At 37.3% G+C, this 13446-nt stretch overlaps 1 protein-coding gene across 1 annotated transcript in view; it reads left to right on the top strand.

Annotated features, from left to right (window-relative positions):
• The window catches only part of SCN1A (sodium voltage-gated channel alpha subunit 1), a 224813-nt gene that overhangs the window by 171189 nt on the left and 40178 nt on the right, over positions 1-13446 (top strand). The window contains exons 16-19 of the mRNA XM_086370732.1: positions 2618-2856; positions 4160-4333; positions 5861-6217; positions 7395-7877. Coding sequence (XP_086226858.1) covers positions 2618-2856; positions 4160-4333; positions 5861-6217; positions 7395-7877 — 1253 coding nt within the window. The remainder of the gene's footprint in view (positions 1-2617; positions 2857-4159; positions 4334-5860; positions 6218-7394; positions 7878-13446) is intronic.

The raw sequence follows: 13446 nt of genomic DNA, 5'->3' as shown, positions 1-13446 counted from the left end.
GGTAGCTACTACTGAGTTTTCCAAATTTGCTGGCATATTGAGTGCAGCACTTTCATAGCATCATCTTTTCGGATTTGAAATAACTCAGCTGGAATTCCATCACCTCTACTAGCTTTATTAGTAGTCATGCTTCCTAAGGCCAACTTGACTTCACACTCCAAGATGTCTGACGCTAGGTGAGTGATCACACCATTATGGTTTTCTGTGTCATTAAGATCTTTTTTGTATAGTTCTTCTGTGTATTCTTGCCACCTCTTCTTAATACCTTCTGTTTCTGTTAGGTCCATCCCGTTTCTGTCCTTTATTGTGCCCATCTTTGCATGAAATGTTCCCTTGATAGCTCTAATTTTCTTGAAGAGATCTCTAGTCTTTCCCATTGTTTGTTTGCCTCTATTTCTTTGCATTGTTCACTGATGAAGGCTTTCTTATCTCTTCTTGCTATTCTTTGAAACTCTGCATTCAATAGGTATATCTTTCCTTTTCTCCTTTGCCTTTATCTTCTCTTGTTTTCTCAGCTATTTGTAAAGCCTCCTCAGACCACCATTTTGTCTGTTTACATTTCTTTTTCTTGGGGATGGTTTTGGCCAATGCCTTTTATATAGCATTATGAGCCTCTGTCCATAGTTCTTCAGGCCCTCTGTCTACAGACCTAATCCCTTGAATCTATTTGTCACTTTCACTGTATAATCATAAGGGATTTTATTCAGGTCATAACTGAAGGGCCTAGGGGTTTCCTCTACTTTCTTCCATTTAAGTCTGAATTTGGCAATAAGAAGTTCATGATCTGAGCCACAGTCAGCTCCTGGTCTTGTTTTTGCTGACAGTATAGAGCTCTCTATCTTCAGCTGCAAAGAATATAAACAATCTGATTTTGGTGTTAACCATCTGGTGATGTCCATGTGTGGAGTCATCTCTTGTGTTGTTGAAAGAGGGTGTTTGCTATGACTAGTGTCCTCTTGGAAAAACTCTATTAGCCTTTGTCCTGCTTCATTTTGTACTCCAAGGCCAAATTTGCCTGTTACTCCAGGTATCTCTTGACTTCCTAATTTTGCTCTCCAGTCCCCTATACTGAAAAGGACATCTTTTTTTGTTGTTAGTTCTAGAAGGTCTTGTAAGTCTTCATAAAACCATTCAACTTCAGCTTCTTTGGCATCAGTGGTTGGGGCATAGACCTGGATTACTGTGATATTGAATGATTTGCCTTGGAAGCTACTGAGATCATTCTGCCTCAGACCAAACTACAGGGAGGGAACACAGTCCCACCCATCAACAGAACATTGGATTAAAGATCTGCTGAGCATGGCCTTGCCCACAGAACAAGAGCAAAACAGAGCAAGACCTAGTTTCCCCACAACCAGTCCCTCCCATTAGGAAGCTTCCACAAGCCTCTTATTCTCATCGAGCAGAGGACAGACAGAATGAAAACCACAATCACAGAAAACTAACCAAACTGATCGCATGGGTCACAGCCTTGTCTAACTAAGTGAAACCATGACCCAAGCCGTGTAGGGCCACCCAAGATGGACAGGTCGTGGTGGAGAGTTTGGACAGACGTGGTCCACTGGAGAAGAGAATGGCAAACCACTTCAGCATTCTTGCCTTGAGAACCCCATGAACAATATGAAAAGGCAAAAGATGTGACACTGATAGATGAACTCCCCAGGTTGGTAGGCATCCAATATGCTACTGGAGAAGAGCAAATAAATGGCTCCAGAAGGAATGAGGAGATTGAACCAAAGCAGAAACAGCACCCAGTTGTGGATGTGTCTGGTGATGAAATAAAGTCTAATGCTGTAAACAACAATATTTCATAGGAACCTGGAATGTTAGGTCCAAGGATCAGGGTAAATTGGAAGTGGTCAAACAGGAGATGGCAAGAATGAACATCAACATTTTAGGAATCAGTTAACTAAAATGGACCAGAATGGGTGAAATTAATTCAGATGACCATTATATGTACTACTGTGGGGAAGAATCCCTTGGAAGAAATGGAGTAGCCCTCATAGTCAATAAAAGATTCTGAAATGCAGTACTTGGGTGCAGTCTCAAAAATGACAGAATCCTATGTGTGGCAACTCCTTAAAAATGCACAATAAAGTATTTCTGTAAAGGGTTTCTAATCCTATTAGTCATGGTGACCATATCTTCTGTTCCATTTCGTTTAGGACTTCTGATACCATCCTAAACACTCTCAAGACTGGAGGGGAAGAATGGGTTATTCTCACAAAATAAAAACAAACAGCTGATTCTTGGCTCTCTTATAGCCTGAAGATGACAGCATAGCCAGACGTTAACATAGGATTACACACAGTGTCTCTATTAAAAAGACAATCCACGTAACTTAGAGCCAAATATGGAACCACAATATCAATGCATAAGAGAAGACAATCATTCTTTGATACCGCTGTTCTATGTTTATGTCTGAAGAAATTTTGGGGAGGAATCTAAAGAGTAAATTCTATGTTTTAAATCATGTTTTTTAAATAATGAAGTACAAAAATAGGTCGATTATAGCAAATGAGAATGTTTGGTTAGTGAAATCTATTGGATCTGAGAGGAATATATATGTTTAAAAATCTCTTTTGATGGTTGTTTTTATTTTATTTTTTTAATCTAGAACTTGAAGAATCCAGGCAGAAATGCCCACCCTGTTGGTATAAATTTTCCAACATATTCTTAATCTGGGACTGTTCGCCATATTGGTTAAAAGTGAAACATATTGTCAACTTGGTTGTGATGGACCCTTTTGTTGACCTGGCCATCACCATCTGCATTGTCTTAAACACTCTCTTCATGGCCATGGAGCACTATCCCATGACAGACCATTTCAATAATGTGCTTACAGTAGGAAACTTGGTAAGCATATTGGAAGGTAAATGTGTTCAGTCTTCAAATTTTCTGTTTGAGAAACTGTTTGCATTTTATGTCTTATAGCAGTCTTACCACCACCCTTTCTACTTCCTTGCTTTCAAAAGATGGGAATTATATCTAGCTGGCTATACCTTACTCTTTGCCAAAAATAGCCCTTAACAGTCCTTAAGATCCAAGCTGAAACTGAGAAAGACAGCAATATAAAAACAGGCCTATATTACTACTTGAAAAAGTCAATACTGATATTTATAAGTAATACAAGGCACAGAAGCAGTTCATAGTTTAAGAACACACTTTTTGAAATGATATTATCATAGTTTCCCTACATATAGAAGGCTAAAGTAAAATTACAGATCTTTTTATCTTGCTTAGTCATTCATCTTCACTATAAGCCACAACTTATTTAACAATTCACAAATGACTCCAGCTTTTCTACTTCCAAGATCTAGGTAGGGCCTGTATTATTTAATCCATCTAGTCTAGATCAAAGCTATAAAATAATAAAAAACATCCAGTACATTTTGTGCCTTATACGATTAACAAGACCATTTTTGGTGAAGGTTTAAAAAAAAATTGTTAAAGTGTTTGTTGTCTCAGTTTAGGAATATTAGCTTTCATTTGCTGAAATAAAGGTTTCTAAAATAATGTATTCATTTTTCATAATATTTGTTTTGAGGTTTAAAATTCTTGATGTTAGAAAGAAAAATATGTAAAGCATCCTGAATTATAGTGTTCCTATTTTTAAAGTTCTAGTATTTACTGTTGAAGTAATTTTTTCATGTGCAAATAAATAATGATAATAATGCACATATTATAATATAGGCACGCATGCAAAATAACTGTCTGAGTAGAGGGAAATGGGAATAAGCTTATAGATAAAACTGTTTATGGGAAAAGTCTTGTCAGTACCTGTGCTGTATGAAGTCTGGAGGAAAACGCAGTTGATGTAATGGAAAGAACACTGGTTAAAAATAGATTTGCTCTCAAATCCTAGTTTTTCTAACTTTCTAGTTGATGTTGGGCAAGCCACTGAACCCATGTGAAGACATGTTTCCTAATTGGTAAAGTAAGAGTTATGATACTCACATTATGTGTTTAACAGTGTTTCGTTTGAGGATAAAATTAAATAACATATATGAGAGCTTTTTAACAACTATAAATTATTGTGCCAATGTACGCAAGTAATAGAATAATTACTAGTGTAAATATTTTGTTCTAGGAGCAAATATTATGGCATGCTACTTTGTCATTATCTGATGGAATTAGAGTAACTTTGTTTTGATCTTAGGTTTTCACTGGGATCTTTACAGCAGAAATGTTTCTGAAAATTATTGCCATGGATCCTTACTATTATTTCCAAGAAGGCTGGAATATCTTTGATGGTTTTATTGTAACGCTTAGCCTGGTAGAACTTGGCCTGGCCAACGTGGAAGGATTATCAGTTCTCCGTTCATTCCGTTTGGTAAAAAACAAAACAGTACAAAGACAAAAACCTTTCCACCAATCAGGGCTCTTGTATCATAGATTTTACCACACACCATTAACATTTTAAGTTTTTTGTGTAACATTTGCATTGTTAAAAACAGTCCCTAAGTGGAAAAAGATATTCCCACATATTTAGGAAAAAGCTTTATTGCAAAAATCCTGGTCATATAAAGTTGAACATGTTACTCGATTACCATTCCAACTAATTATTGTTTCTAGAGGTGACTGCAGTTAATATTTTTGCATCTAAGAAAATATTTTAATGAAAATGTATTTTAGTAGTACTTTGAAAATATAAACACCCTTTTATATTAGGTGAATAACAATCAGATAAGGATGTGCATGTAGAAACCATTTCTGATTGTATCTCTGGAAAATATTCTCCTTCCCAAAATCAGAGGAGAGAAATCAGAAGAAGTATTTACTTAGTCCACTGATTCACATATATGTGCATGCAAATAGGGAAAGAATTATGAAGTCACGGGAAGTATCCCAAGTTCTTAAATGCAGGTGCATCTAGCTATGTCAGTGCAACAGAGGAAGATTGTGAATAATAAACACTTTACTTATAGCAGGGCTCTATGTGCTGTTACTTTGCCTGCTATTGACAAATGAGTATCTCTGAGCAGAAATCATTGAGATCAAATTAATATTAGTGTCAGTCCATGTATGCCTTACATCCACCTTTACAAAACAAATGAGGGGCAGTATGTCCCCAAGTAATAATTAAAAATTCACTCTCAAGGAAAATTATCTACATAAAACATGGAAGGATCAGATTCTTCCTGGGTGGGAGGGAGGGGTTCAAAAATTAGCCATGAGACTGGCCATGGTCAAGGATAGGACAGATGTTGTAAGAGAGTTTTTTTGTTGTTGTTCTTTTCTTTTTTTTTTTTAAGATAAGAAGCTCCATACAGGAAGACCTTTGCTTCTTGTTTGGTGAAGTGAAACATTTGCTCACAACTCTCTGTTCCTGATAGATTAGAAATATGTCTTGGAGTAAAGCCAAGCACTGACACAAAGACATCCAGACAGCCTGCTCTTCACATCTTTTGCTTAGGAGGGTGGTGCTATGACAGTGCAATGGCACAGGTCATTTCTCATTGGTTATGGTCCAAAGGTAGACAGATTTAAAAGTCTGGAAAGTATAAGAATGCAAGGTGGCTCTTACCTATTTCCCCAATCAAGATTATAAGTTTTGCAATCAGCAGTGGCCCAGGACATCCACTAACTCTCTTAAAAAATGTCTTTTGTTATATACTTCAATATCTTTCTTGTAAGTTATTATTGATATAATAACACTGTATTTCAGGTTTACAACATATGATGAAATATTTGTATGTAGTGCAAAATGATCACAATAAGCTCAGTTAACATCCATCACCATTATAACATCTGTAGAGCAAAGGTTGTTAGAGATTCAATTTTATTCATTTCTTGGTAAACCTCACATGTAATGCTTTCAAGGCTTGATCATAATAACATATTTTTTTTTATTTTCCAGCTTCGAGTTTTCAAGTTGGCAAAATCTTGGCCAACATTAAATATGCTAATAAAGATCATCGGCAATTCAGTGGGGGCTCTGGGAAACCTAACCTTGGTGTTAGCCATCATCGTCTTCATTTTTGCTGTGGTTGGCATGCAGCTCTTTGGTAAAAGTTACAAAGATTGTGTCTGCAAGATCAACAGTGAATGTAAGCTCCCACGCTGGCACATGAATGACTTCTTCCACTCCTTCCTGATTGTGTTCCGGGTGCTGTGTGGAGAGTGGATAGAGACCATGTGGGACTGCATGGAGGTCGCTGGTCAAGCCATGTGCCTTACTGTCTTCATGATGGTCATGGTCATTGGAAACCTGGTGGTATGTACCCATTTAAGATATGAGTTTCAGAAATGGATTAAGAGCACAATGAAATGATGACCATTTTGTCTAAAACAAAATTATCATTATTAATTTCAAAAGTCTCTTACCTTGGATACACTTATAATCTTTGACAACACAACCAGTGACCCTACAATGTTTATTCTCAACTGTTTTGCCAGTCATTTCATCACACTTACTATGTGAGCTCCTATGGAGTATAATATTAAAGACAGGTTTAGAAGGATATATTGGGAACATTTTAAAAATTCAGATCCAAGGAAGGGAAAAGTCTGAAAAAAAATAAATTTAGAGAAAACCCAAACTTACTTGCCAGTACAGGACTAAAAAGTGGCACTTCCCATTGTTCCTAGCTATTTCAACTTTTCTTTGCTCATTCATTGTAGATAGTATTCAGTCACTCTATGTCATAAGGCAGATGCATGAACCAACCTGGGTTAGTCAATCCTTACATCAAAACAGAGGTTGGCTAAGGATTCCTAACCCACATGGAGTAACTAATCTGTCCTCTCTTTTAGGTTGGTACCTTACTGTTACCATATAAAAATATATCATACACTCCAAAGGATACATACATTAATATGCCAGTCTCATGGAAATATTAGTGATTGTTTATAAATAGTTGTCCTAATTAGTCAACAGTGGGGTATGAGAAAAATAGTAGATCAAGAACATATATGTTGATGCCTATGTTAAGCCCATAATTCTCATTCTGGATCATAATGATTTTCTTTCAATTAATATCCAATTTAATATCTTTTCATCAAAAAAGAAACTATAATATGCAATTAAATGCATAGTTTTAAAAACTAAGGAATTTTAAGTTTAGAACTCTTATATAGAGCCCACATAAATTTATTTCTTATAATCACATATTTTTAAGTTTAGTAAAACCTTAGGTCAGCTCAGTGTCTTCATTTTATAAGTAGAGGAACTAGAGACCAATGGAAATCATATCTTTCCCTTTAGATGAATTGTGGCATAGCTGTTAAGCCTGAGCACAACATTTAGATCTCTGAACTTCTAGTCACTATGCTGTGGTGTTTCTTTCGCCTCATTGTTAGAACTTATAGTTTCCTCAACAAGGAATAAGTATCTCAATCTGGTCTTCTTCACATTGGGGTGAAATTATAATGATGTTTGTGTTATTTTTAAGGTCCTGAACCTCTTTTTGGCCTTGCTTCTGAGCTCATTTAGTGCAGACAACCTTGCGGCCACTGATGATGATAATGAAATGAACAATCTCCAGATTGCTGTGGATAGGATGCACAAAGGAATAGCTTATGTGAAGAGAAAAATATATGAATTTATTCAGCAGTCCTTTGTTAGAAAACAAAAGATTTTAGATGAAATTAAACCACTTGATGATCTAAACAACAGGAAAGACAATTGTATGTCCAATCATACAACAGAGATTGGGAAAGACCTTGACTATCTTAAAGACGTAAATGGAACCACAAGTGGAATAGGAACCGGCAGCAGTGTTGAAAAGTACATTATTGATGAAAGTGATTACATGTCCTTCATAAACAATCCCAGTCTTACTGTGACTGTACCAATTGCTGTAGGAGAATCTGACTTTGAAAATTTAAACACAGAGGACTTCAGTAGTGAATCAGATCTGGAAGAAAGCAAAGAGGTAAGATTATAAGGATGTGGTTGGGTATAAATGTATATGTATATACATATATTATATTGCCTGTATTTATGATTATATATTCCATGTAGGATATTTTTGCCATAATATAAAATATTATTTCATTGAAGAACCAAAGATTTAAGCTCAGTGAGATGATTAATAAGTTAAAGAATAATATATGTGTATGTTTTCTCATCCTAATAGTATAAGTTTTGTCATCCTAAGTAACGGGTGTTTGTTAGAGGATGAATGAATGAATGATCCAGGGAATGAACAAGCATCATTGGATTTAATCCTTGTAATAACCTCAGAAAGATTTGTTGTCATTCTAACCTGTCAGATAAGAAAATTAGCTTAGGAAATTTAAGCCCATATTATAATGAGGAGATATAGCTGAGAATTGAACTTACAGTCATTATGAGCTCTGTATATCTTACACTGCATTGCACTAATTCACATACATGGAAGAGAATTTAACAAGAAATAGTCTATGTCATTCCATTAAGGTGACTCAAATGGTAAAGAATCCGCCGGCAATGCAGGACACGCAGGTTTGATCCCTTGGTTAGGAATATTCCCTGGAGAAAGGAATGGCTGCCCACTCCTGTGTTCTTTCCTGGAGAATTCCATGGTCAGAGGAGCCTGGTGGGCTACAGTCCTTGGGGTTGCAAAGAGCTGGACATGACTGAGTAACTAACACTTTCTTCCAAACTTCATGTTAATTTTCCAGGCTGCCATAGCAATGCTCCACACACTGGGTGGCTGAAACAATCAAAATGTATTTTCTCACATTTCTGGAGAGTGGAAAGGGCAAGGTCAAGGTGCTAGGAGGGTCAGGGTCTGGGGAGAGCTCTCTCTCTGAGTTGCAGATAGCTGCCTTCTCACTGTGTCCTCACACGGTCCGTCCTCAGCATGTGGGTGTGAGCTCCGGTCTCTCTTCTTATAAGAGCACCATCTCTGTTGGATTAGAGGTTGGATCAAGACCTCACTTAACCTTTATCACTACTTCACAAGCCCTGTCTCCAAATAGAGTCACACTGGGAGTTATGGCTTCAAAATACTAATTTTGAGGGAACACAATTCAGTCCATAGCAACTGACTTAGAAATATTAATCTAAATATTAATGGATTTAAAAGATAATTCCAAAGAAACAAAACACCTTCACTTCCCATTTATTGTGTGGAAGTCTCAAAAATGGTAAGATGGCTTAGGTTACATAGTCCAAATTTTTAAAAAATTCATTTACACAATTTATTTTTAAAACAGCCTCACAGAAAAATTGAGAGGAAGACAGCAAAATTTCCACATACTCCAATTTGTTTTATTTGTTGAAGCTACACTGATGTGTCATTATTACCCAAAGTGTATAGCTTACATTTGGATTCATTCTTGGTATTATCCATTTTATAGTCAGTTCAGTCATTCAGTCATGTCCAATTCTTTGCAACCCCATGGACTACAGCAGGCCAGGCTTCCCTGTCCATCACCAACTCTCAGAAATTGCTGAAACTCATGCCCATGGAGTCAGTGATATGCCATCCAGCCATCTTATTCTCAGTCATCCCCTTCTCCTCCTGCCCTCAATCTTTCCTGGCATCAGGATCTTTTCAAATGAGTCAGTTCTTCACATCCGGTGGCCAAAGTATTGGAGTTTCAGCTTCAGCATCAGTCCTTCCAATGAATATTCAGGACTGATTTCCTTTAGGATGGACTGGTTGGATCTCCTTGCAGTCCAAGGGACTCTCAAGAGTCTTTCCCCACACCACAGTTCAAAAGCATCAGTTCTTCAATGCTCAGCCTTCTTTATAGTCCAACTCTCACATCCATACATGACCACAGGAAAAACCATAGCTTTGACTAGATGGACCTTTGTTGGCAAAGTAATGTCTGCTTTTTAATATGCTGTCTAGGTTGGTCATAGCTTTTCTTCCAAGCAGCAAGCGTCTTTTAATTTCATGGCTGCAGTCACCATCTGCATTAATTTTGGAACTCAAGAAAATAAAGTCTGTCACTGTTTCCATTGTTTCCCCATCTATTTGCCATGAAGTGATGGGACCAGATGCCATGATCTTTGTTTTTTGAATGTTGAGTTTTAAGCCAGCTTTTTCACTCTCCTCTCTTGCACAAATGTCTGAAGGCATTTATTGTCCGTTATTGAATCACACAGAGCAGCTTCTATGGGTCTAAAAATCCTCTGTACTCTATTCATCCCTCTGTACTAACCTCTGGCACTGATCTGTAACTGTTTCTGCCCTTTTCAGAATGTCGTATACTTGGAGTCATATAATATGTAGACTCTTCAGACTGGCTTCCTTTACTTAGTAATCTGCTTTTAAGACTCTTCCATGTCTTTTCATGGCTTGATAGTTCACATCTTTTAGTGCTAAGTTCTATTTTGTTGTCTGGATGTTTATTTATCTGTTCACTTACTGAAGGACATCTTGGTTTTTCCAAATTTTAACCATTATGAATAAAGCTACTATAAACAGAGTCGTGTACAGGCTTTTGTGTGGACATAAGATTTCAACTCATTTGGTTAAATACCAAGAGTGGCAATTGCTGGTGATATGCTAAGTGTAAGTTTTATTTTGTAAGAATTTACAACCTGGTTTCAAAATGGCTGTACGGTTATTCATAGCCACTAGCAATGAAGGAGAGCTCCTGTTACCCCACAGCATTTGCTGTTGTCAGTGTTCAGGATTTTGGCCATTCTAGTAGATGTGCTGTTGTTCAGTTGCTCAGTTGCATCCAACTCTTTGTGACCCCATGGACTGCAGCACGCCAGACTTCCCTGTCCTTCACCATCTCCCAGAGTTTGCTCAAACTCATGTCCATTGAGTCAGTGATGCTCAATAGATGTGTAGTGGTACCATATTGGTTTTCTTTATTTATTTTTCTTGAAGGATAATTACAATATTGTGCAGATTTCTGCTATATAACAACATGAATCAGCCATAGGTATACATATGTCTCCTGCCTTTAAACCTCCCTTCCCGATCCCACTCCTCTAGGTTGTCAGAGCCTTGGTTTGAACTCCCGAGTCATATAGCAAATTCCCACTCACCATCTATTTTACATGTTGGCTCAGACGATAAAGCGTCTGTCTACAATGCGGGAGACCCGGGTTCGATCCCTGGGTTGGGAAGATCCCCTGGAGAAGGAAATGGCAATCCACTCCAGTACTGTTGCCTGGAAAATCCCATGGACAGAGGAGCCTGGTAGGCTACAGTCCCTGGGGCCTCAAAGAGTCGGACACGACCGAGCGACTTCACTTTCACTTTCAGTGTGTATATTTCCATGCTGCTTTCCGCATTCATCTCACCCTCTCCTTCCCCCCTCCCCGTGTCCACAAGTCTGTTCTCTTATGTCTGCATCTCCATTGCTCCCCTGCAATAGGTTCACCAGTACCAGATTTCTAGATACCATATAAATACACAATATCTGTTTTTTCTCTTTCTGACTTACTTCACTCTGTAGGCTGTAGGTTCATCCACCTCATTAGAACTGAATCAAATGCATTTCTTTTTATGACTATTATTCCAGTATATATATGTACCACAGCTTCCATTGTATATATGTACCATTACTTTGCCAACAAAGTCCATCTAGTCAAAGTTATGGTTTTTCCAGTAGTCATGTATAGATGAGAAAGTTAGACTACAAAGAAAGCTGAGTGCCGAAGAATTAATGCTTTTGAACTGTGGTGTTGGAGAAGACTCTTGAGAGTCCCTTGAACAGCAAGGAGAGTCAACCAGCCCATCCTAAAGGAAATCAGTCCTGAATACTCATTGGAAGGACTGATGCTGAAGCTGAAACTCCAATACTTTGGCCACCTGATGTGAAGAACTGACTCACTGGAAAAGACCCTGATGCTGGGAAAGACTGAAGGTGGGAGGAGAAGGGGACGACAGAGGATGAGATGGTTGGATGGTATCACCGACTCAATGGACATGACTCTGAGTAAACTCTGGGAACTGGTGATAGACAAGGATGCCTGGAGTGCTGCAGTTCATGGGGGTCTCAAAGAGTCGGACTTGACTGAGCAACTGAACTGAACTGACTGACCACAGCTTCTTTATCCATTCATATGTTGATAGACATCTCGGTTGCTTCTATGTCCTAAATACTGTGAATAGTCCTGCATTGAACATTGTTTTTTAATTTACATTTTATGAATACATATGATGTGGAGGATCTTTTCATATGCTGCTTTGTCATCTGTTTGTGTTCTTTGATGAGGTATCTGTTGAGAGCTTTGACCTGTTTTTTTTTTTTTATCAAGTTGTTTTCTTATTGTTGACTTTTGAGAATTTTTTGTGCATTGTGAATAACAGTCCTTTACCAGCTTCATTTTTGCAAAGGTTTTTCTCCTAATCTGTGGCTTCTCTTCTCACTCTCTTGATGACGCCTTTCACAGAGCAGATATTTTTCATTTTAATGAAGTCTAGTTTATCAGTTCTCTTTTTCATGGATTGTGCCTTGACAGATTTCTGAAATCTGGGCAAAATCGCTGAGACAATGCAAAAGACAAATAAAATCATATCTCCCCAATTAGAAAGTAATTCCTTTGGCAATGGATTGTGTTTTATATTATTTTAATCCTCCGAAGCACCTAGTACAATGTTGTATACATAATAAGGGCTCAATAACTTTTTGAGTTTAGGTTGATTTGTATGGATACTAAAGTTAGAGTGTGCTGGTCTTAACTCTATTATGGGCAATCACTGATTGTATATTATCCAATTTCCTAGTTATAATATGAGTATATCTGTCCTGTAGTGCTTATAGGAATCTTATGAGAATCTAAAAGCTGTTCAGAAGTTAAAAGGACTCAAAAACAAAAGGTAGTGATGGTGCAATTACTACCCTAACTCTGCTTAAATAAATACTTTTAAAATCAATTGAGTTATTAAACTTATGTGTCTTTGGAATAAAAACAACATATTAGTGGCATAGTTAGGGGAAAGTACCCTTATTTTAGCAATGAGTGCATGCCAGAATGAAGTAAAACTGTCATTTGAGTCTTTGTAATTCAGATCATGTTAATAACATGTCATTTATTGTTTGCTCACCATAGACAAAGCACTGTTTATAGGGCTTTACACATAGCATTATCTCATTCAGTCTTCACACCATGAGATAGATACTATTATTCTAATCTTACAAATAAGAAAATTGAACACAAAGAGTTTAAGTGACTTGCCAAGGTCATACAAGTAGTAAAGATTGATCCTGGCCTAGAATCCAGGAAGTGAGCTACAGTTTATATTTTGAACCATTACCTTAAATTTCCTTAACAATGTCTAAAAGTATACTATCTCTGGTATCTCTTTGAATTGAATAATACTGTTTACTGACAAACTAATAAGTGTTCACTATAGAGTTGGTATTGAATACCAAGCCCTTGTCACTTGGCACAGGTTAATGATATAGCCAGGAGAATCTGAATCTCCATCAGTCCTGGAGGGTCCTCTTCCTCCTTTGCTGGCCTATAATTTAGATTGATCTGCTTCTGCATATCACACTAATCTGTAGAGATCTGCTAATTACAGAGCTCTTATTCTCCCA

Source organism: Bos grunniens, chromosome 2, assembly GCF_055505025.1.
Source record: "Bos grunniens cultivar Pamir isolate PY7600 chromosome 2, Bosgru_T2T1.0, whole genome shotgun sequence".
In the NCBI taxonomy this organism is placed as follows: domain Eukaryota; kingdom Metazoa; phylum Chordata; class Mammalia; order Artiodactyla; family Bovidae; genus Bos; species Bos grunniens.
Note: the sequence above shows the minus strand (reverse complement) of the source record. Positions and strands in the feature narration are given on the sequence as shown.